The 25,900-nt window shown below is 39.9% G+C and overlaps 1 protein-coding gene across 2 annotated transcripts in view; it reads right to left on the minus strand.

The window, feature by feature from the left end:
- The window catches only part of c38h10orf90 (chromosome 38 C10orf90 homolog), a 200,704-nt gene that overhangs the window by 7,730 nt on the left and 167,074 nt on the right, over window positions 1-25,900 (minus strand). For both annotated transcript variants that reach the window (XM_072557585.1, XM_072557586.1), the window contains exons 7-8: window positions 23,928-24,132; window positions 13,271-13,334 (exon numbers count right to left, since the gene is read on the minus strand). In XM_072557585.1, the coding sequence (XP_072413686.1) occupies window positions 13,271-13,334; window positions 23,928-24,132 (269 nt within the window). The remainder of the gene's footprint in view (window positions 1-13,270; window positions 13,335-23,927; window positions 24,133-25,900) is intronic.

Below are 25,900 nucleotides of genomic sequence, written 5' to 3' on the forward strand. Positions count from 1 at the left end.
TTATTTCCCAAGAGTAGGTCAAGTTTTACACCTTGCTGGAAAAGCGCAGCAGGTCAGGCAGCATCCAAGGGGCAGGAGAATCGATGTTTCAGGCATAAGCCCTTCTTCAGGAATTCCTGAAGAAGGGCTTATGCCCGAAACGTCGATTCTCCTGCCCCTTGGATGCTGCCTGACCTGCTGCGCTTTTCCAGCAACACATTTTTCAGCTCTGATCTCCAGCATCTGCAGTCCTCACTTTCTCCAAGTTTTACACCTTCTCTAGTAGGTATATCCACATACTGAATCAGAAAGTTTTCTTGAACACACTTAAATTCCTTTCCATCTAAACCCTCAACACTATGACAGTCCCAGTCTATGTTTGGAAAATTAAGATCCCCAACCATAACAACCCTATCATTCTTACAGACAACTGAAATCTCCTTACAAATTTCTTTCTCAATTTCCTGCTGATTAGGCAGCCTGTAATATAATCCCAATAAGGTGACCATCTCTTTGTTATTTCTCAGTTCCACCCAACTAACCTCCCTGGATGTATTCCCAGGAATATCTTCCCTAAGTATAGGTGTAATGCTGTCCCTTCTCAAAAATGCCACTCCCCCTCCTCTCCTACTCCCCCTTTCTATCCTTCCTGTAGCATTTGTATACTGGAACATTAAGTTGTCAATCCTGTCCATCCCTGAGCCACATTTCTATAGTTGCCACGATGTCCCAGTCTCATGTTCTTAACCATGCCCCGAGTTCATTTGCCTTCCCTGCTAGACATCTTGCATTGAAGTAAACGCAGTTTAATTTATCAGTCCTACCTTGTTCTCTGCTTTGCTTCCTTCCTGTGCTGACTGACTGACTCCTTTTCCCAACTGTACCAGTTTCAGATTGATCTCTTTCCTCACTACCTCCCTGGACCCCACCACCCACCATCTCTCTCCCCCCACCCACCCCCAACTTTACTCGTTGAAATCCTTCCGAGCAGCTCTAGCAAATCTCCTTGCCAGTATATTAGTCCCCTTCCAATTCAAGTGCAATCCATCCTTCTTGTACTGGTCACCCCAGAAGAGTTTCCAATGATCCAAAAACTTGAACCCTTCTCCTCTGCACCAGCTCCTCAGCCATCTATTTGCCTGCTCTATCCTCCTATTCCTACCCTCACTAGCTTGTAGCTTACCAGGAGTAATCCAAGTATTAGTACACTGGAGGACCTCCTTTTTAACTTCCTGCCTAACTTTCTGCATTCTCCCTTCAGAATCTCATCCTTTTCCCTTCCGATGTTGTTACTTCCAATGTGTACAATAATCTCCTGCTGGTCCCTGTCCCCTTTGAGTAGATTTTGCACCCTCTGAAACATCATTGATCCTGGCACTAGGGAGGCAACACACCATTCTCATTTTTTGTTGCCAGCCGCAGAAACATCTGTCTGTGCCTCTGACTAGAGTCCCCCTAACACAATCGATTGCTTGGAACCAGACGTACCCCTCATTACATTAGAGCCAGTCACGATAATAGAGACCTGGCTGTTCGTGCTACATTCCCCTGCAAGTCCATCACCCCCTATATTTTCCAAAACAACATACTTGTTTGAAATGAGGATAGCCACAGAAGATTCCTGCACTACCTGCCTACCTCTCCTACCTTTCATTTGTGGATTGTCTGGATTCTTTTGGCAGATCAGTGGTTGATTCTGAAAGATGTTTTCCTGGAATTTTCTTTAGTCAAGAACTGTCTGTTTAAGAATGTAACTCATTGTTCTTCCTGGAGATGTCTGTTTAAAATGGTGTCTCACAGATTCTTACGTATATCAAAACCTAAGATCACTGTTGTGTTAACTTCTGATGAATCATTTTTCCCCAAATCAAAAACAATTGTGCTGTAATTCCCTGTGGCAGTACTTTCAGGCTCCTGACTTCTCAAAAGCTTTACACTCTCATGTGTTTAGAAGGACCTATTATGTTTTCTAAAGGTTAACTGAATTCTAAAGTTCTCCCTTCAATGGAGAATGGTCAATGCTGAGATAATACTCCAGCTTGTCTGCCTTTCTAGCTGAGTGAGTCAACAATGGACAGACAACTCCTGGAACTTTCTTTTTCAGTTCCTAGTATCCATTAAAAGGATGTTAACTTTCTTTACAAAATATAATATTATTACATAGTCAGGACACATTAATTCTGTTTGCTGCATCAACGAGACATTCTACTTCGTTTAAATGAGTCAAACCACTTTTCCCTGCAAGCTTTGCTTGTTTTTTTTTCCTTGTTTCTCGGACCAAACACTAGCTATGGTTCCCATTTTGAGTTATATTTATTGTCATATGTACTCACATGAGTGCAGTGAAAAGTTTACAAAGTCACCACTTACAGCACCATCTTGGGTACAAAGGTGCTTAGGTACAGAATCTTGAGAATAAATTACAAAATCAAAGAAATAAGAAGTTCAGCAATACAGTTCTTCAAGTAGTCCGTACCGGGACCTTGCCTCCAGTCAGTGCCCGACTCAACCTGGGACTACTTGCCCTCACTGCTGCTGCCTCAGGCTGCCTGGTCTCTCCATGTTAGACACGTCTGTTCTGCGGTGTCTCAATTCCATTGCACTGGGCTCAGTCTCCTCCTCGCTAATCTCCTCAGTGTTGCACAAACTTGCTCTCCACAGAGATAAGTATATTAAAGTAAGAAAAAAAGCAGTGAAAGCAGAAAAAGAAACTAAAAGTGGATGGAGCAGTTGAGCTCTGGGCACACTGTGCTGCTACTCCGCTGCCATCTTGGATTCATTTGTGATGTGTTTTCAGGCCTTGTAAAGTTTCCAAATAGGAAGAATGCAAGAATGACTAACATTAGTTTTACCAATCTGACTTGTAGATATATTCTATTAAAGCTGTTCAGAGATGTTATGATGCACCTCTTGAGCAGGTGGGATTTGAACCTGCACCTTCTGGCTCAGATGTAGGGACATTACCACAGTATCACAACAGCCCTTCTAAGAATAATCATTTCTTTTCTTCTCAAATGGGTAACATCTGTTCCCTATTCAATAGCTCCAGATGAAGACAAACCTGAAATGAGCAACTAGTGTGGAGATTTGTGAGAGGAGGCATGTTCCACCACACAATACCAGACTGTATCAAAGCTCCAAGATCATGCAGCTCTTGGCATCCACACAGAGGAAATTTACACAACTTTTGCCTCATCTTTGTGAAAGCATTATATGTCAGAATGCAGCCAAGTATTTAGGGATTGAGGTCATTAATGCAACTTAGCACTAGAATAGGTAGTTTTATAACAAAACAGATTGATCAAAAAAATAATTGACAGTCAATTTAAGGAAATTCTTAGGTACACTATATGTTATATAGTACATATATTCATGTAATACAGTGCATGATGAAACAAAAGGAACTCCTGAGAGGAATCAATTTTAGAGCTTTACTGGGTCTGGCCAAAGGAAAGTGTTACAACAAACTGATCCCCATGAGTCCTAACAGTGCTGATAGCTCTAATTCAATGTAAAAATCAAGACCACAACTTTGGTCCAATGGACCAATGGTCTGTAAAATATTACAGTTCTAAAGAAGGGTAATACTAGAGTCAGAATGCTCACTCTCCACTGATACTGCCAGACCTACAACATTTCTCCAGCATTCTCTGTGTTTATTTCAGATTTCCAGCAGCTGCAGTACTTTGCCTGTATTTTAACATCTATATATTGTTCTTCAGTGATGTCTCCTTATTTATTAAGTATAATAGTCACTAAGCTGGTAATGCTACATAGTTTTCAAAATATGTACAATATAAAATTTTCAAGATATAGGAATATTGGAAAGTCAAAATGCTTTGCCTATATTGTATAATTTGCATATATAATTTACCTTCTTTATATGATGGTATTAAATATTAAACTGCAAAATGCTTAACATGTAAAACAATATTAATACAATGATGCCTCATTACTTCTTCAGTGTCAATTAGGTTAAATACAATTGTTTTTCCTTTGGCTGTACTAGATTTCACCCTTACTGTATTCAGTTTCACGACCATTAAACAAATCTGGTGGATTTATGTCATCATAGAAATAGAACAAAAACAAAAGAGTCCAGACAGATGTCTCTGATATTGTCAAGAATGAACTTCAGCACAGAATAACCTTTGCTTATTCAGTTCACTGGTCTGTGTGGTATTGAACTGTACAAAATGCAAGAGCAGTTAACTTTTTTCTTCAGCCTGCTAAGAGGATGATAGAATTCCACTCCTGCAGAGAGCAGCATTACAGATGATTGAAATTATTAAAATAAGTCTAAGCCCTTTTAACATTCCAAGGAAGCTTTTCTTTTGTAATGCACCTAGAAAATACTCAATTCCCATTTTCAGTATAAAAAAAATACAAACATCCATGTGATAAGTTTCTACTCTTTGAATCATACAATGGTTATGCACAAAAGAAGACTTCATGCCAGCCCTTTACAACAATAATTCTATCAATCCCATTTCTCACTCTTTTCCTCAGCTTTTCTTGTTTATTTTTCCTTTTGGGCCTCATCCAACTTCTTTTTGAAAGCCCTGATTGAATCTACCTCCACCATCCTTTCAAGCAGCACAATCCCATCCAAACTAATCCTATACATTATATAAAATGTTTTTTTTTCTCATGTTGCCTTTGGTTCTGTTTACATCCACATTATCTTGACTCTGCCAGCATCAGGAACAGCTTTTATCTGTCCACTCTGTCTCGATCTCTCATGATTTTGAATACCTTTGTCAAATCTACGCTTAACACTCTCTTCTGTAATGAAAACAAACCCAGCTTCTCCATTCGATGCATATAACTGAAATCACTTATTCACAAACCATTCATATAATTCTTTTTGCACCCTCTCCTAAAGCCTTCACATCATCAATTGTGATGGCGAAAGTGAGGACTGGAGATACTAGAGATTAGAGTTGAGTTTGGTGCTGGAAAAGTACAGCAGGTCAGGAATTCCTGATGAAGGCCTTTTGCCTGAAATGTTGATTCTTCTGCTCCTCGGATACTGCCTGACCTGCTGTGCTTTTCCAGTACCACTCTCTTGCCTCATAAATTGTGATGCCCAGAATTGGATATGATAGATAAGGGGAAATCAGTATTTTATAACAGTCCCTCAACTTCCTTGCATTTGTAGTCTAAGAATGTAATCTTCACAGGGACTAAACAATTTCACTGTTAGCAGGAAAGCTTCGAACAGGGTATGAGATGGCTAGCTCCATTTTCCAGCCAAGTGTTAAACAGTGTGACAATATTCTTGCTAGTGAGCAGCGAGTGGCCTTTTGCATACACCTTGTCATTATCTAATCTTATCACATGAACTGCATTTTCCCAATCTGCTACCCGCTAGATAGAAGCTTGACAGTGACAATTGCCACACGAGAATTGGTTGCCTCAAGATTCCAGCTTATCACTTTCTCCTCCAGAACTCCATTTTGTGCAACAGGCAGCGACATCTTCGGGTATACACAATGGGCAGTGACCTTATGCAAACCGGTCCACAAATGTTGGCATCCAACAGCAGCTGGCCTCAGTGCGTCATCAGGCCAGGTCATTACAAGATGGTTCTGCACTTCAATGCTACAGTTTGTTGTGTGTCAGAACCCTTTATTGTAATGTTGCTGCCAGGACACCTTGTGTGCAGGGACAAGTACCCATCAAATGGATTGGACAGAGAGCATCTCAGTACTCCTCACTTCCTCTTGTAGCTCATATTCAATTTGCATGTTTGAATGTTCACAGCCATCACTGCCTTTCCCTGCCTCTTTGTGCTTTGTCCTCTCAACCAGGGCTTAAATACCTCCACAGTACTTCAGTGTTACCTTGCTGTTAACACAAGCAAAAAGCCAGGCAGCTTGTCGTGACTGTCAGCAGTGATGAGTTAAGGGAGTAGACATATTACTGTACATTACCATACTCCGTCAATCACATATTTGCATCATATGCCAACAGTGACTGTGACAAACCCATTGCATATTTATCAACCAAATGACCCTGTGTCAAAGTCTAAAGGGACCAGTCCTCAGTCAAGTAAAGGGAGACATCCTTCACTCATGGATCATAGCATCATAGAGATGTACAGCACGGAAACTCATTCAACTCATCCAGGCCAACCAGATATCCCAACCCAATCTAATCCCAACTGCCAGCACCTGGCCCATATCCCTCCAAACCCTTCCTATTCATATACCAATCCAGATGCCTTTTAAATGTTACAATTGTACTAGCCTCCGCCACTTCCTCTGGCAGCTCATTCCATACACGTACCACCCTCTGCATGAAACAGTTGCCCCTTAGGTCTCCTTTATATCTTTCCCCTTTCACCCTAAACCTATGCCCTCTAGCTCTGGACTCGCCCACCCCAGTGAAAAGACCTTGTCTATTTATCCTATCCATGCCCCTCATGATTTTATAAACCTCTGTAAGGTCACCCCTCAGCCTCCAACGCTCCAGGGAAAACAGCCCTAGCCTATTCGACCTCTCCCAAAGCTCAAATCCTTGGCAACATCCTTGCAAATCTTTTCTAAACCTTTTCAAGTTCCACAACGTTTTTCTGATAGGAAGGAGACCAGGCTTGCACACAATATTCCAACAGTGGCCTAACCAATGTCCTGTGCAGCTGCAACATGACCTCCCAACTTCTGTACTCAATATGCTGACCAATAAAGGAAAGCATACCAAATGCCTTCTTCACTATTCTATCTACCTGCGACTCCACTTTCAAGGAGCTATGAACCTGCACTCCAAAGTCTCTTTGTTCAGCAACACTCCCTAGGACCTTACCATTAAGTGTATAAGTCCTGCTAAGATTTTCTTTCCCAAAATGCAGCACCTTGTATTTATCTGAATTAAACTCCATCTGCCACTTCTCAGCCTATTGGCCCATCTGATAAAGATCCCATTGTTATCTGATGTAACCTCTTTCGCTGTCCACTGCACCCCCAATTTTGGTGTCATCAGCAAGCTTACTAATTATACCTCTTATGCTCACATCCAAATCATTTATATAAATGACAAAAAGTAGTGGACCCAGCACCGATCCTTGTGGCACTCCACTGGTCACAGGCCTCCAGTCTGAAAAACAACCATCCACCACCATCCTCTGTCTTCTACCTTTGAGCCAGTTCTGTATCCAAATGGTGAGTTCTCCCTGTGTTCCATGAGATCTAACATTGCTCACCAGTCTCCCATGGAGAACCTTGTTGAACGCCTTACTGAAGTCCATAAAGATCACATCTACTGCTCTGCCCTCATCAATCCTCTTTGTTACTTCTTCAAAAAACTCAATCAAGTTTGTGAGACATGATTTCCCACACATAAAGCCATGATGATTATCCCTAATCAGTCCTTGCCTTTCCAAATACACGTACATCCTGCCCCACAGGATTCCCTCCAACAAGTTGCCCACCACCGACGTCAGGCTCTCTGTTCAGCATGTTTGGGCACAGCCAGTTAGTCACTTGGGGTAGTCAGGATTAGGTGGTCAGTACTTCTGCAGTGCAGGGAGTTGGTCACAGTTTGGGTCCAGTCCAACCAGTCCAGGAATCACAGGAAGATCAATTAGGCAGTTGCAGAGATTAGTTGGGATTTAGTTAGTCATCCAAACCTACCAAGGAAACAAGCTCTTGTCAGTCCTAGGGATCTGCTCAATTAAAGTCAAGAGGGATTTATCACAGGCTATTGCTATAGGAGGGAAATTTGGGAACACAATTGTGGGATTGAATGCTGCTGGGATATACAGAAGATTATGAGAGTGAAGGGGTGGTAACTCTCGATCATGGGGAGAGACAATAGAACTTGGAAGGGTAGGAGGTGGTGGCGTGGGGGGTGGGGATTATTGACAGTCACCATGACCCTGACTTTGATGGGGGACAGTGCACTATTTTATCAGACATATCGACTCAATATGCCTGGGGCTGAGAGAGTAAAGAGGGAAGTTTTAGGTGGATGGGTTGGGTGGGAATTGGTGAAGTTCAAAGTCAACAAAATTGATGGGGAAGACTACCCAGGAGGAAAATGTGTACATTTACACCAAGGGTAAGATGCTGAGCCTGAGACTCAACATATCAAGCACAGTCACTGTTTCCTTCCATTGTGCTGTAAATGACACGTGCAAATGGAAATGAAAACAGCTGTGCCCACTCCCAGAGTTAGGAAGGGAACTTAACTTTTGAGGCTCCTCTAATGGCATTACATCAACACCCACACAGTACAAGTGAAAGATGCCTGTGAGTTGTACATGCTACATGAACCTCTATGGACTACCAAACACTTTTACCATAATATGCAGCATAGAGAGTCAGTGCCATTAATAGCTCTGATGCACAATGTATTATGATCTAGGTATCAAAGTAGCAATCGCCTCCTAAAGTCCTAAAAGACCATATGGTGCAGGTGCTGATCACTTCACATTTTGGATCATAAACCATCATGAAGCCCTAAGGATAGCTAGGCTCTGTTTTTTACAATTTTGTAGTTGTGCCAGAAAGACATTTGCTCATGAACTCATGATGATAAAAGTGAACAAACGTTAACACATGTGAGAACATATTCCTAGTAAGGTGTCACCCAGACTGCCTTTGTGCTGTTGGGAAGGCTTTCCTTCTCTCCCCTGTGCTCTGTCTCAGTGCAGTTCCAGGCTCTGTAACTGAGATGGAGGTAGCCTGGCCAGCAGTGGAGCCTGTTCACCTTAGTGTTTCAGTCGAGTTGTGATTTAGATTGCCCAGCCATAGGTGTACTGTCATCAGCTTGTTGCCTATTGGGTCGAGGGTGGCAGACAGGTTGAGGTGGAATTCCTGGTCACCTCTGGAGATTTTCTTTTTAGATTAGATTACATTCCCTACAGTGTGGAAACACACCCTTCGGCCCAACAAGTCCACACCGACCCTCTGAAGACCAATTTCTCTCTGACTAATGCACCTAACACGATGGGCAATTTAGCATGGCCAATTCTGCACATCTTTGGACTGTGGAAGGAAACCAGAGCACCCGGAGGAAACCAGTGCAGACACGGGGAGAATGTGTAAACTCCACACAGACAGTCATCAGAGGCTGGAATCGAACCTGGGTCCCTGCTGCTGTGAGGCAGCAGTGCCAACCACTGAGCCACTGTGCTACCTTTTTGTCGGGTGTGGGGGGTATGGCTGTGTTTCCTCCTCCAGTTGACTGCATACTGATGCTGCAATGTCTCCTTGTGAGGAAGAGCTACCTGGAGTGAGGTCAAAGTCATACATCCCCCTGTTGTCCTGCTGCTTGTGCTTAGCACCAATGGATGGAATGATGGAGTGCTGATCTGTGCACATATCCAGCTGACTCTGAGCCTGCTGGACCTGCCAATCTCTATGGCAACTCCAAACTGATGAAAGCCAGATGCTCACATGCTGGGAAGGTCATGGAGGAATGGCTATGTCACTGGGCTAACAATCCAGAACACCAGGTAAATGTTCTTTGATTTCAGACAGGGATTCAAATGTTACCATGGCAGATACTGAATTTTGAATTCAGTAAAAAATCTGAAATGAAGAGCTCGCCTAATAGCAACCTTTATTAAATGACCACAGTCGACTGTTGGTAAACCTAATGTCCTTTAGGGAAGAAACTCTATCATCCTTACTGGATCCAACCTACATGTGACTCCGGTCCCATGACAATGTAGATGACTCTTAATTGACATCTGGGTGATTAGGGATGGGCAATAAATGCTACTGTAGCCAGCAACTTCTGCATTCTGATGAATGAATTTTAAAAATGCCTAAGGCAGTAGTGTTGGTGCAGCACTGCAAATTTTGTGTCAATTTCCCTCTGACATACCTGCTTGCTGCCCCTGTATCGGCATCTGCATTTTTATATTGGTATGTATGGATGATAATATGGGGTCATCTCCTACCTGGCCTCCCACTGTCTTTCAAGTGTCAATGACCTGGAGTGTCTCTTCCTCAAACAGCTACAGCAATGTGGCAGTGATGTGCTGATCAGCAAGTGCTCCCAACTTTAATCTTGCTAAAAGTGTCTGTATCTGAGTTGGTGGAGTGTGCAGGAGGCAGCTTTACCAATGTATCATCTGAGGGTTCTTTGGATTCTGGATGTAAGTTTGCTCACTGAGCTGGAAGGTTTGTTGTAAGACGTTCATCACTGTACTAGATAACATCACCATGGAGAATGGTGATGAGGTGCCTGGATGATTGTGTACACAGAGCAGGAGGCATGCAGAGATAGTAGGGGGAGTTTGGGGTGGATGAGAATCAGAAAGGGAGGATGTTGCATGCAATGGAAGTGATAGACCACGTGTTTTGGTCATGGAGAGAGGATGACATCAATTACCCTCACCAAGCAGAGAAGGTCGTTGACCTCCTTGCAGCATTGCTGAGCATTTCTCCAGTCCATGGACACCAAATTGATCTAGATGGCAACCTTAGAGCAGATGGTAGGCTCTGATGTCAGGGTGTCCTCTGTCAGTTCTGGGGAAACAGGATAGCCTTCCCCTATACTACCTTGTCCGTTAGGACCTCTGGATTCCTGTCAGAAAAGTGGGGCGCCAGTATTTTGTTTGCCATGTCCAGGGCAAATTACATGAACTAGCACAGGGTTGCTAGTGCTTGACTGGGTGAATAAAGGCCTTTTAAATATGGTGCCAGCAATCAGGGATCCCAAGATGGCCCATCAGTGGCACATACTGCCACCTACAATGAGTGGGGAATATGACTAGTGGATCACCATACGGGCATGGTGCATAGGTAATGAGGTGAGTTTAAGAACATAACATGAGAAAACTCAACAGGTCTTGAGGAGGGAAACCCTCCATGAAACTTTCCAAAATTAACATTTAGTTGATTAGCCCTATGTCTCTGTTTATGAGGCACTGGATTTCATGTACTTTTTAAACCACTTTTGATAGGCAGGTGCCTAGGCTACCTTCATAACCCACCCTGCCATCTTTAGCAAGTTGTGCACATATCCTCTGAAGTTTAGAATTTCACCTTGTAAATTTGTTTTGACTCTCTTCATTCTTCCCATCAAAATGAGTACCTACGCCCTTTCTTGCATTAAATTTCATCGGACATGTTTCCATACATTCTATCAACCCATCTCAGCTCTCTTGATGTCCATTACCCACCTTCTCATAGTTCACAGTACTTGCATATTCAATGCCATCTGCAAACTTTGAAATTGTGCTCTGCACACACAAGTCTAAGTCATCAAGAAACACCAAATCCTTGTATCAATGCCTTTCTCTGGTTTGAAAACATCTGTTCACCAATACTGTCTGTTTTCTGTCATTCAAATAATTCTTTTTCTGCCAATGTCCCTTTTCTTCCCTGGTACTCCAACTGCCTTTCCTAGGTCCAATCTCACCCTAAAACATGCACAGATTCCTCCAAAGGTGGAAAAAAAATACCTGGTGTGGAGCATTCTACCACTTATTTCACATTAAATTAAAGAGACCTCTTCATTTTTCAGAAGAATCATTGCAAACAGCACCGAACATAACTCAGATTGTAATGTATGACAAAAGAAAGCAAGAAGGTTAAAGGGCCGAAAAAGACAAGTCCCATTGTTTATTTAACAAATGTAAGGTGGATGTTTTCTGATTCATATGGTAACATAAAAGCTGGAAATACAGTGTTAACTGCCTTTTCTCAGTCCAAGCTGTATCTGGGGGCTAAGGTAAGCCCATAACTGGGATGCATTGACTTGGTGATTGAGGTGAACAAACAAGGACAGATAATTTCAGGTCAGGTTAGGGGCAAGCACATTTTGGAAGTTCACGTTGTTAGGGTGAGGGAATCACCCCTACACAAAAACATTCCACCTATTTTGTCCCCCTTTTGCCTGAGTATATTTTGGACATGAGTATCAAACCAAGAATCTAAATATTTGCAAATAAAAACTATTTGCATTCCTTACGGAAAGGTAAATGGATGAGTAATATTAAAATGAACACAATATAATAGTGTTACTGTTGATAGTTAAGTACAATCATAATTTTAAAAAGTATTCACATTAAAATAAAAAAAAGATTATCAGTTTTCCAACAAAATTAGAAATATGCAGTCATTGTTATGCATGGGTTTAATTAGATTCTGGTTTTCTAAAATTTATTTGAATGAATAATATCACATCTCTGCACACACTGCAGAATGTAAAGGTACACGTGCTCGATTTGGTTATTTAAATTTGGATAGATTTGGGCGAATTTTATGAGGGGAGGGAGGTAAGCTTATTGTTTGCCCACCTGTTAGAAAATGCTGTCCTGCATTGGCCTTAACATTATACATTGGCCTTAACATTATACAGAGCATGGACTTTCTGCCCTTTGCAAGCAGTCCCCTAAGTAATATCGGTGATAACCAGACCAAGGTAAGACCTGTGCCTTTTGAGTGGGGAGAGAATAGGCAGCCAGTGACAACAGGAGTTTTATAAACCAGGCCAAGAGGCATGAAGGTAGGGTACAATGGTGGGAGTGGGATACCCTCTACGCACACAGATTGCCCCCATATAGGATGTACATCCACTTCTTTCCCATCCCTTTGACATCTATCATGAGAAAACATAACCTTCTCACTCCTATTCTTGTCTTCTACTGTTTTCACTATAATGATGAACGGGGCAAATTAAGATGTCTTAGGACAAGTGAGTGCCTGACTCACCACCTTATACTATTAGGCCGATGTCAACAGGGGATTACTTAGTAGGCTACCAAGCCATCATAATGTACATGCTGCTGCTGACCCCTTCAGCATACTGAAAGCACATTCATTGAGGTGGTAAAACCAGTCCTACTGACCATTTCTTATGTTTGATTTTCTTTAGCAAGCCAAAGAACTTTTGCAATGGATTTTTGTAGTTTACTCTCTGCAGACAAATTTGCTTGATGGTACTGTGGATTAGAGACCAGGAGCAGAAGTCCAACCTGAGTCACTGTGCTTTTTATTTTACAGCAATTCACTTAGTGGGGAAATTAAGCATTTCAAACATTAAAATAAGTGACAACAAAGTGACAACAATGTGCAAATACATTGTGTTGAGTTCTCAGTTCACTAATCCATGCTCCTGTTGAAACAAAACAAATAAGTCATGAGCTTAATAAATAGCAGAGCAACCTCAAGGGGTCAAATCGTTTCCTTCTACCCCATGTCAAATGTTCACAAAAGCCTTTGTCAACAGCAGACGCCCTAAAGGGTTAACCAGTGGCTAACTTCAACAAGGATTTTATGTTCAAGGTAAATTTTCAATAACTAAAAACTCTTCAAAAATGATCTCTCATTACCTTTTGGATCTCATCTGCATTTCCTTCTCTGGAATCATTCTCTCCTTTGGTTTAAATAGATTATCTAAAAAGGTTAATAAAGAGATATATGCATGAGAAAATAAAGTACATATCAATTTGAAAAATGGAGCAGTATATTTTCAATCTGCAATCTGTTACCAATGGTGTCTCACTAGCCCTAAGGAATAAAGCTGCACAAAGGCAAACAGTAGTAGACTATAAAAATATGACAGCAGGGTCTACTATTAACAAAGTCATAAATCAAACAGGCAATAATGTCTTGAATGGAGCTTTTGCAAATTGATGTCATTTTGATATGAGTGAATTGAACAGTGAAACAGTAAATTTTTTTGTAACACCCAATTTTGAAATGGTGTTATTCCATCGCCAATCTTCGAGCTGGCAGCTCAACCTCAAATCATAACTGTGTCAACTCTAATCAATTATGCACTTCAGCCATCACATGATTACATTCAGTGTTCTAGAATTTATTGAGCTTTAAATATTTCATTGTTAACATTCTCCTGATGATATGCTATAGCCCTATTGTGCTTTAAGAACTATAATTATGCATTTTAATTCAAAGCTTATGACTCTTCGTGATTTTATCTTATATATCTAAGTATTTTAAAATTTTATATTTAGTAAATTTATACTAATTTTTCACAAATCAAATTTTTATACTATTTACCTATATGACCATTACAAGACAGTAATTTGGCTTCAATGGGAGCATTGCACCCAATTCTGCTCATGCACTTTAGGAAGGATATGAACACTTGAAACAGGGTTCAGAAAAGGTTTATAAGAATGGTCTAGGGTTGAGATTTTGTTCTGTGGACAAATTGGAGGAGGTGCAGTTATTCTTCTTGGAGAAGAAATGGCTGAGAAAAGGTTTGATTGGAATAAAAGGGCAGGAGGTGCAAAAAGGAGATTGAGAAATTGTTTCTGTTGTCAAGAGCCAGAGGACATCGCTGTAAAATGATTGGCAAAAGAAGCAGTGACTTGAGAAAATAAACTATTTTACTTAGTAGAAGGTTAGAATCTGAAATGCACTACTCTGCAGAAAAGGTGAGGTCACATTCAACCATGACTTTTAAAGGATATTCTACAAACACCTGAGGAAAATAAACAGCGGAGCCTTGGGGAAATGGTGGTGTGAGAATAACAGAATTACTCTTGAAGCTTACCAATTCAGGTACCTTGGGACAAATGGTCTCCTTCTGTGCTGTATGCATTCTGATTCTATGAGGATCTAGTACTTGATAGGCCTGGGATTTCCTCCCAGTTGTGATATTCTAATGAGTTAAGATTCACACACACATCAGTCACAGCTGCAGAGCTCATGCAGTTTTTTGGGTCATGGTTCAGCTGGAGTCCAAAGCATCATCTGTATCTAAAATGGGACTCATTGTGTCTGAGCTGTAAAGTTTTGGTGTTGTTGGATTGGGTTGTAACTGGAGGATTAAAATAGGTGACTCAGGAGTTAAAAGAATAGAGGTATCCCAACATTACAGACCAGCACCAAAAAAATGTTGGATGTGGAAAAGGAATGGAGAAAGAGGCTGTTTCTATCCATTTATGGGCATCAAGACCAGTGTTCCTGCTTTCAATGTCCTAACGCAACTTTCGTATTGACCCTGGAATGTGGCAATAACAGGTGGAGGCAGAGAAAATCTACCAGGGACATGGACACTGCCTCCATTGAGATATGTCATATAGAGACAGATTGACTAGCAAAACTCTTAGCAGCAGCATGGAAGGAAAAAGATGGTTGGTTGATAACTCAGTAATAACTCACCATCTGAAATCTCTACCAATTTATATTGTTATCTTGCCCTCTGTTGAGTGCATGATGGAGAAGAATCCATCCTATTATTTCATTTTAAACATTAAGGTGGAGTGTGTGTCATATATGGTGGATTCCATTTACCACCATCTTTCTTTTCAAGTGTATTCCCTGGCTCATGGTTAATTGCTCTATGGATTTTCAAAAGGTATTTGTTATGCTGACCGAGAATAGAATAATGAATGTGGTTTGAAAATGTGGAACCAGGAGACATGTGACAAAAAGGATTGCTAACTGGCTTCAAGGCTAAAAGCAAAACATGGGTGGAAAGTGTCATATTCAGAGTGATGAAAAGTTGGATATCATATTTTGTAGGGATTAGTGCTGGGACATTTGTTGCTCACAATTTACATTCATAATGTGGACTTTGGAAACAAAACTATCATTTCTAAATTGGGGATTATAATTTGAGGATATGATCAATACTGAGGAGGACTGCTACAATTACAGAAAGTCATTCGTAAACTTGTATAATGGGCAAATAATTGGCAAATGTTTAATAGAAATAAATATGAGATAGTCTTTTTTGTTAGGAAGTGTAGGAAAGGCATGTATTACTTGAAAGGTGCAAATCTATTTGTGATCTTGGAACATGTGCATTAAACATTGCAGTTGCACCACATCCATAATAAAAACAAACCAGGCATTCAGCTTTATATTGAGAGGGAATAAATTAAAATGCAGGACAGTTATGCTAAATTTGTATTGAATCTTGATAGACCAGCCTTCTGGTTGCCATATTATGTAAGGGTTATAGAGGTACTATGTGTAGAGATGGTGCAGATAAGATAGATAAGGTTGATAAAAGAAATGCATGGGTATGCATATCAGGAAAGGATTGAGGGATGGTATTAATTTTTCTCAGAAAAAGGTCTGAGGAGTGGCCTACTTGCAGGTTTTTAAAATCATTAAGAAATCCAATAGGGATTTGAGAATAACTTCTTATCTTAAGAGCAGTGAGAATGTGGAATTGCAGTTGGAGGGAGTAAGTGAAGTGAATGTTCAATGTAGACTTAAAAGGAAGGCTAAAGATAAGAATATAGTTATAGTAATTGATTTAGATTAGAAAAGGTAGGGGGAGATTCAAGTGGATCATTAACATCAATATGGTCGGGCTAGGCTGATTGGTCTCTTTCTGCATTGTGTATCCTATGTCAAAATGTTTTTTTTTCCTCATTTGGATATGAATTTGTATTTTTAATTAAAACCTATGATAGTAGGAAAGGACACTCACTGTGCTACCATATCCAAACTTTAATTTGTGCTGTCTTGATATTAAATTTTTGACTCCTGAATTGTGAACTAGTATGCATAATTTTAATGATACATTCTACCTCTCTAACATTGCAAAATTTTAATTAATTGTTTCATTACCTAAATAAACTTCTGAAATATCTGGGTTATATTTGCTACTTTCTGAAGGAGCATTTGCTTTATATTTACCATAGGCCACGATCACATAAGACCTTGAAAATCTGTTGAATGTTATTTTAAATGAAGCATTGACTATTTTTTAAGAAGAGGGATCTTGGTGTAAATGTGTTTTCTAGATGTATAATTTTGATTTCATGTTTGATAATAGTATGGAGATTCCCAGGTGTGTGACAATGCCAGAATGTAATGATATTATGCAAAGAGGAAAACTGCGCTGGAGGTTAGACATTTTCTGAGTTTACATATCACATTATGCAAGATAGAATGACTGCCTTTCAATTTCTTGGTTTCACTAAATGGCTTATGCCAGCAGTTCTATTTTATTCATCATTCTGAACTTTATGAGTAATCTTTGTATGTTGCTGCACATTGTCTGGAAGTGTGGTCCTAAATTTTACAGTTTGCACAAGTTAAACATTGTACATGGTGAACAACTATGTACAAGGTATAGGTCATTGAAATGTTCAGTGAAACACAGTGCATCTTCTGTGGTAACTTTGCATTGCAAACTTCTGCTGTCATCATTATTTTTTTGTAGGGAAACTGTTTCTTTTTTAAATTTGAGTTTGAGCAACAAATGTTTGATTCTAAACCAGGGTGGGACCAGTAACCAAACAGTTTGTGAATGGAATCTGAGATCTCAATCATGGTGGCATACTATGTGTAACTTTTAGCTGTGAACAACAACTTTCCGAAAGAGTAATTAGAATATATTCAGGGCATTTTGCTGTATATTGTGGATCCAGCTAGTCATCAGACTATTTTGGCTCTAGTAAGGTATAATGAAATAAGTTTAACAAATAATCTCAGATGCCCAAAGAAACAAAGACTATAACATAGTAGAATTTAGCATTCAGTTTGGGAGCGGGGAACTAGGATCAAGAACAATGGTGGTAAACTTATATAAGGGTAATTATATTGGGATGAGAGCAGAGTTAGCTGGAATGGACTTGGAAAAAAAAATTAGCAGAAAATGTGGTTGAGAGACGATGGCAAACATTTTAGATTAAATTAGATTAGATTACTTACAGTGTGGAAACAGGCCCTTCGGCCCAACAAGTCCACACCAACCCACCGAAGCGCAACCCACCCAGACCCATTCCCCTACCTTCATCCCTGCCCCTAACAATATGGGCAATTTAACATGATCAATTCACCTAACCTGCACATTTTTGGACTGTGGGAGAAAACCGGAACACCTGGAGGAAACCCACGCAGACATGGGGAGAATGTGCAAACTCCACACAGTCAGTCGCCTGAGGCGGGAATTGAACCCACATCTCTGGCACTGTGAGGCAGCAATGCTAGCCACTGTGCCACCATGCCGCCCAAATTAGGAAAATAATTCATAATTCACAGCAAAGATATATCCCAATAAGGAAGAAGGATTTTATAAAGCAGAAACCCAGGTTAACCAAGAAAGTAAGGCTAGTATAAAATTGAAAGAAAAACACATTCAATGTGGCAAAGATTAGTTGTAAACCAGAGATTGGACAAGTACTGAAAGCCAACAAAAGATGACTGAAAAATAATAAAGTAGGAGAAAAGAAACTAAGGGCAAACTGGCAAGTATATAAAAATGCACAATAAATGTTTCTTCAAAAATACAAAAATAAAGAGAGGGAACATAGGACCCTTAGAGAACAAGGCTGGAAAACTAATAATGGAAAACCAGGAAAAGGCAGAGGAGTTGAATAAATGCTTTGCAACAGTATTTATGTTAGAAGATCCTTAAAACATTCCCAAAAATAATAATAAAGAGGCTAAAGTGGGGGAGGAAATTAAAACCATAAAACTATTACTAGGGAATCCAAGTAGTCCCCGAGATCTGATGGTTGTATCCTAGGATTTTAAAGGAAATAGAGGATGCACGAACAGTAATCTTCCAGAATCATTAGATCCTAGAACAGGTGCCAATGTAACAACCATATTCAAAAAGGGAGAAGGACTAAAAAAACGTAAATATAGGCCAGTTAGCTTAACATCTGCCTTTGGGAAAATGTTGGAGTCCACCAAAAAGGATAATAATAGTAGACTATTTACAAATGCACAATATAATCAAGCAGAGCCAAGATGGCTTCATGCAGGGGAAATCTTACCTGACAAATTTATTCGAGCTCTTTGTGGAGGCATCAATAGATAAAACTTGAATCAGTAGATGAAATACATTTAGATTTCCAAACAGTATTCAATAAAGTACCACACATAAATTTATTTATTAAAATAAGAGGCCGTGATATTGGGAGGTTTATATTAGCATGATCAAGGATTGACTTACTAATAGAAGACAGAGAATTGGGATCAAGGGAGCATTTTTTAGGATGGCAACCTGTAACTACTAAAGAGCCATATGGATCCATTCCATGACCACAGTCCTTTACAATATATACTAATAGAGTCATAGAGAAATAGAGATGTACAGCACAGAAACAGATCATTCAGTCCAACTCGTCCATGCCGACCAGATATCTCAACCTGATCTAGTCCCATTTACCAGCACCTGGCCCATATCCTTCTAAACCATTCCTCTTCATATACCCAACCAGGTGCCTTTTAAATGTTGCAATTTTACCAGCCTCCATCACTTCCTTTGGCAGCTCATCCATATATGTACCACCCTCTGCATGAAAAGGTTGCCCGTTAGGTCTGTTTTATATTCTTTCGCTCTCACCCTAAACCTATGCCCTCTAGTCTGGACTCCTCCACCCCAGGGAAAAGACCTTGTCTATATATCCTATCCATGCCTCTCATGATTTTATAAACCTCTATAAGGTCACCCCTAAGCCTCCGGCACTCCAGGGAAAACAGCCCCAGCCTATTCAGCCTCTCCCTATAGCTCAAATCCTCCAACCCTGGCAACATTCTTGAAAATCTTTTCTGAATTCTTTCAAGTTTCACAACATCCTTCCAATAGGAAGGAAACTAGAATTGCATGCAATATTCCAAAAGTGGCCTAATCAACATCCTGTACAGTCACAACAGGACCTCCCAACTCCTTATATTCAATGGTCTGACCAATATGCTTGAATGAATGAAGTGAATATACAATAGAAGCATTTGCAGATGACATAAAAATGAGTGGGAGGGTAGTGTGGAAGATGATAGCATTTTCACTGTGATCTAGGCAAGTTTACTGAATGGGCAAAAACTTACCAGATAGGATATAATGCAGGAAGATATGAGGGTAGAGGGCATAATTTGTAATGGAGGGTATGAGGGGCCACAAAGCATAAATAGTGGCTTGATTTGGCATGAACAGAACATGGAGATTGAGTGAGGATGAGGGGTAGAGAGACTCACTGTTTTTATTATAACAAGGACAAAGTCCCAGAATACTCAAACTGGCCTTTTAAAACTCCTTTCCTGGTAGCCTTTGTGGATATTTTCAGGTCAGTTGATATAATTCCAGTTCGCACTGTACCCAACAATGAAAATCCAGCCATTAAAGGAACCTCTCCTGAATCAGAGTTAGCAAGTGTGCATCAAAATGTGAAGCAAACATTCAGACCATAATTTCAAGAGTTTGGAGAGCTCATTATAATATGTAAATCTGCCGACCATCCCCTACTTTTAAACTCAGAATCTCAAGCATTCTGCCTTAGACCCCATACCTTTACATTTTCCAGTCCAAAACTACGATGATCTTTTTTTCATAACCCTCCTCCCTTCTTTCTAATTACCAGTCTGACCATCCACTGCTTCTCCATTCTGATCTCTCCCAAATCTTCTGTCTCCTTATTCCTTCCAATACCCTCCTTCAGTTTCTGCCAATTTTCCTCCACACCCTATTCTTTTCCTGTGTTCCTAAATGCTAGTCTGATATCCTACTTTGACACTGACACCCCACTTTTCCAAGCTACTCAGCTTTCAGTCAGGTGGGAGACAGAGCAAAAGTAAATAATAATGAACTTTAACTTCTAAATGCAATATGTCGTAGGATTTTTGGATCTCTCCCCTCCCACCTCCCGCCCCCATTGTCAGCACAATTAGGTATGAGTTGTTTAAGAATCTTTATTGCCACATCATTCTCCCTGTGAAGAGCCACCAGATCACCACTTCATGGATTCTAGTTAAATGCAGGTGAAGTGAATATTGGGTACACTGTTTTAATTTCTTTACAGATCTGTACACTGCAAATATTACATCAGCTTTTGTACATAGAGTAGCTTGATTGCTTGATATGCTGGTGGTGAGAGATGGTCAGCAATGCACAAGAACACAGAACTTCTCAGAATACTCTTCTCAGTTTAATTTTGAACATAAATCAGGTGCTTCAAGCCAGTCCAACCTTATGAAGTGTAACATAAGAGTTCTGAAAGATGAGCCAAGACAAGGCAGAAAAAACAGGAAAGAAGATGTTGCCTACCTGAAAGGCAAATTTCAAAATTGGATAGGTTAAAGAAAGTCAGATCAAAATGCAGCATTGACTAAAGCCTCCCATCGTGAGTTGCTCACAGCTAAAGAGATGCCCTGGTTGGAAAGTCAGAATCCATGGTTAAAGAAGGTCTTTAATTGTTTTTCTAATGGCCTTTTTTTCTGGCCAGATCCAAGAGATCACTGGCTTTGAAACCCACTTTGGAGAAATCTGGAAGATCATGGGATTGCAATCTCAACCTGACCAAATTCCAGGGGATTTAACTTGCACATCACAAGCCTACTTACTCTTGATTTGGAGATGCCGGTGTTGGACAGGGGTGTACAAAGTTAAAAATCACACAACACCAGGTAGTAGTCCAACAGGTTTAATTGGAAGCGCACTTATTTTCAGAACGTCGCTCCTCCATCATAACCACCTGATGAAGGAGCGGCGCTCCAAAAGCTCGTGTGCTTCCAATTAAACCTGTTGGGCTATAACCTAGTGTTGTGTGATTTTTAACTACTTACTCTTGGCTGAGAAAGCAGCCTGCTGTTGGTCACATTCCCAACTCAATTCAATCAAGACCCTGCAGCAAATATATTTTAAAGACTAAAACCCAAATTCCATCTATTATGAACAAAGCCTCTAATGAAATTGTCTGTTGTGCACTCATTTGGCTGATGGAAAGTTTTAATGATGTTATATCTTAGAGTGCGAGAGTAAATAAATATGGATCTACAGTTAGGGTTTAATGAAAGCTTCAGTTGTGGGTTTGCCTTAATGGAAGTTACATAATTAAAGTTAGGAAATTTGCTATATGCAATACGGCTATTACTATGATATTAAATGATAATAAATTAGCATCATCTGAAGATACTAAATGAGTACTTTGTATCAGTGTTTACTATGGAGAAGGACGTGGTAGATATAGAATGTGGGGAAACAGATAGTGACATCTTGAATAAAGTCCATATTACAGAGGGGGGGATGTTGTATGTCAAAACACATAAAAGTGGACAAATCCCTAGGACTGGATAAGGTGTACCCTAGAATTACATGGGAAGCTTGGGAAATGATTCCTGAACCCTTTGCTGAGATATTTGTGTCATTGATAGTCACAGATGAGGTGCCAGAAGATGGGGAGTTCACTAACATGGTGCCACCATTTAAGAAAGATGGTAAGGAAAAGCCAGGGAACTTTAGACCAGTGAACCTGACATCGGTGGTGGGCAAGTTATTGTTGGGAAGCCTGAGGGACAGAATTTACATGTATTTGGAAAGGCAAGGACTGATTAGGGACAGTCAGCATGGTTTTGTACATGGGAAAACTTGATTTAGTTTTTTGAAGAAGTAATGAAGAGGATTGATGAGAGCAGAGCGGTTTCTATGATCTATATGGACTTCAGTAAGCCATTTGACAAGGTTTCTCATGGGAGATTGGTCAGCAAGGATAGATCTCATGGAATGTAGGAAGAACTAGCCATTTGGATACAGAACTGGCTCAAAGGTAGAAGACAGAGGGTTGCTATTCATACTGGAGGCCTGTAACCAGTGGAGTGCCACAAGCCAGGTCCACTGATTTTTGTCAGTTTTGTAAATGATTTGGATGTGAACATAGGAGGTACAGTTAGTAAGTTTGCAGATGACACCAAAATTAGAGGTGTAGTGGACAGTGAAGAAGGTTACCTCAGATTACAACGGGATCTTGATCAGATGGACCAATGGGCTGAGGAGTGGCAGATGGAGTTTAATTTAGATAAATGTGAGGTGCTACATTTTGGAAAAGCAAATCAGATCAGGACTTGTACAGTTAATGGTAAGGTCCTGGGGAGTGTTGCTGAACCAAGAGACCTTGGAGTGCAGGTTCATAGTTCCTTGAAAGTAGAGTAGCAGGTAGATAGGATAGTGAAGAGGAGTTTGGTATGCTTTCCTTTATTGGTCAGAGCATTGAGTATAGGAGTTGGGAGGTCATGTTGCGGTTATACAGGATATTGGTTAGGCCACTGTTGGAATATTGCATGCAATTCTAGTCTCCCCAACCCTGTCCAACGTCACCTTTTTACCCAGAAGTATACCCTTATGTGGCATACAGGGTAAAACCTTTGTACCCTACTTGTTAAAGGAATAGCTCCATATTTGTGGTCTTGGACGCTGGTCTCCTTTGTGAGGACTGTGCATTTGTTTTCCAATGTTGCACATTTCCAGCATGATTCACTTGATGCCGTTTGCCAATAAATTGAATGTTGCTTTAAATGGAAGTTGCAACTTCTTTAGAGATGCAGTTATGCTCGATTTCGTGGGCCCCACCCCTTTTCGCAGTCTCAATCTGAGTTGGAAACTTGCAATGAATTTAAAACATGGCCAATGGGGTTAACAATTTCTAACTTGTGAAAATGCAAAACTCACAGTTCACTGATAATGTAGTCAGTTACAATATGGGAACCACCATGTTTTTCTTATAATACAGCAAAGTGAACTTACTGCAACACCATCAGAAATGGATGTCAGCTTTTATTACACACTTTCTGTCGGCAATACTTCCAGTTATGATATGTCAATAAGGAACTACAGACACGAAATAGACCTAAAAGCAATTCCTGTTTTGGATTGGGTGTGTCCAACAATAATATGTCCAAAATGTCTCAAAAAAAATTGGTCTGGCTACTGATGACCTACCTCAAGAAGGCACTCACACACCCCACCAAATGGAATCATTTCCACTTTTACGTATTACTGGATGTTTGTAGTGCAATTCTATCTATAGATTAGTTCCAGTATTCCATCGAACCTGAATGCTCTAAATTGTTGGCTGCACAGGAAATTTGAGGGAGAATATTTCTCTCACAGAAAATAACCAAATCAGATTGACATATAACTTAAAAGTCAAACAAACCAAATATCTCAGCATGAAATGATTTTTACTCAAGTATCTAAAGTTGATCTACTTTTCTAAATACAAGAGTATGCTTTCTCCACAGAACTTAAACAAGTCAAGTTTGTAATAACAAAGAACCTACCACTCAAAGGATGTGGAATGGTACATTGCCGCTTTTTAATTGGTGAAGAGAATGGCATGTTTTGCACTGAGGACTCCATTCTTTTCCTTTGCAGTTCCATTGGCTCAGTCAGTTGGACTTTTCTTCGCTTTGCCTTAACCTCAAGCTGTTGGACACGCTTCTGTGATCGAGAGATGAAATCTGGTTTATACATCTCCAGTGCCTCCTAGTGACAAAACAATGTAAGAATAATTGCATTATGATTTCAGGTAATTGTATGGTACAGTACTGAAATAATAAAGGTTTTCATGACAACTCCATTTTGTATATATTTAAAGGCAAATGGGTGGATCATTCAAAAGGTTTCCAAAATGCACATGATTGATTAATAGAGGTTTTTATGCTTTCATTCAGACTGTTTTTATATTCAAATTAAAGTTACAGGTCACCACTTCCATTGCAAAGGAACTAAAATTAAATGGTGAAGACAGTTCTTCCACTTGACTGTTCATTACTATGTTCCTACTGCTCTCAGGTTGATTTCTGTAAAGTTTCTCATAGTTAATGCCAACACATTCTGGTTAGTTGGAATATCACTATCTTGGTATAAGTTACTTGCATTACATCAATTAACAATATTCCTCAACATTTCCCCACTCATTTTTTGTAAGTTTCTTTTATCTTCAGTTTTGCTGTAATATCATTCTGTAACCATTTGGGGTCTCTCCCAAATTGCTTTTAAAACTTATTCTTAGGAATTGGACAAAGCCACATTCAGAGAGCATTAGGATCCAATCAAATATTAAGACTAAAGTAGGATAAATGTAACAGTATCTTAGTGAACCAATTAGGAGTTCATGTCAAATGATCAATTAAATACAAAGCTGCAGATTTATTGCATTAAATGTCAAAACTCACTGCAGTGAGATTACTCATTTGTGTCCATTGGATTGCTATACCAAGGCCACAGACACTGTACCTCACATCACCAACTTACTTTGTGAAGTATGACTGACAAAACACAGTGCACATTACACCATTGCCACACTGGGTGATTATCTGTGGGGATATTCCTCTTTGTCTACTGTAGTTTTGGCGGAAGAACCACAGAAATCTCAAAAAGAAATACCCAAACATCTTTTGTGTTGTGGCCTAACTTGGAATATAATTTTAACTATACACATCTAGGTCAATTTACAGTAACATGCAACAAGTTGAAGGGGACCGAATGGTAAATTTATGTTGACCGGAGCTTTGAGACAGCTGGAATGGAGTCGTTTTATCTACAAATGTTGTTTGTAAAAAAAAGAAAACAAAGTGACAGTAAAATGTGAAAAATGTCTTTTATTTTTCAGTTTCTTCACATCCTACAATGGTCTGATTTTGTACGGTAATGGAAGAAGTTGGGACTTAATGCTGGAAAAGTTCAATTACCTTTATCTGCTTATCACACTGTCTTCAGACAAATATGAGTTAGTTTACCACGTCATCAATGCAGAAAAACATCTTTTCAGTGTTTCTCTGCAGCAGTGCAAAATCAAGGCACATCTCTATGGCTTTTGTGACTCAGCAAATGAGCAGGCAGGCATTCAACAGACTATTCAGAGCTGAAGATTGTACCACATTTATGATTACCCCATTCATCAGTTCCATTGTGCAGTATATGATGTTGTCCACTTCAGTGTAAGTTTCCATGCTCTTCTTTCTTACGGTCTTATGACCATTCTTAACCACTTTGATTGTCACTTTATTGTTAAAAGAAAGAACTTCCAGTTGTATAATACCTTATTGTGTTTGTAGACTGTTCCAGAGCATTTTTATAGTGAATGAATTGGTTGTAAAGTTGTTAATGTTATATGGATGGGTACAATAGGTATGAGGTTTTATACATCACCCAAAAAGGTAGAAAGGATATCAATTTAATACTTTATTCAAGAGACTGCACCTCCAACAATATAGCATCCCTCATCTCTGGACTGAAACTTTGACCTATA

Source organism: Chiloscyllium punctatum, chromosome 38 (genome assembly GCF_047496795.1).
Source record: "Chiloscyllium punctatum isolate Juve2018m chromosome 38, sChiPun1.3, whole genome shotgun sequence".
Taxonomy (NCBI): Eukaryota; Metazoa; Chordata; class Chondrichthyes; order Orectolobiformes; family Hemiscylliidae; genus Chiloscyllium; species Chiloscyllium punctatum.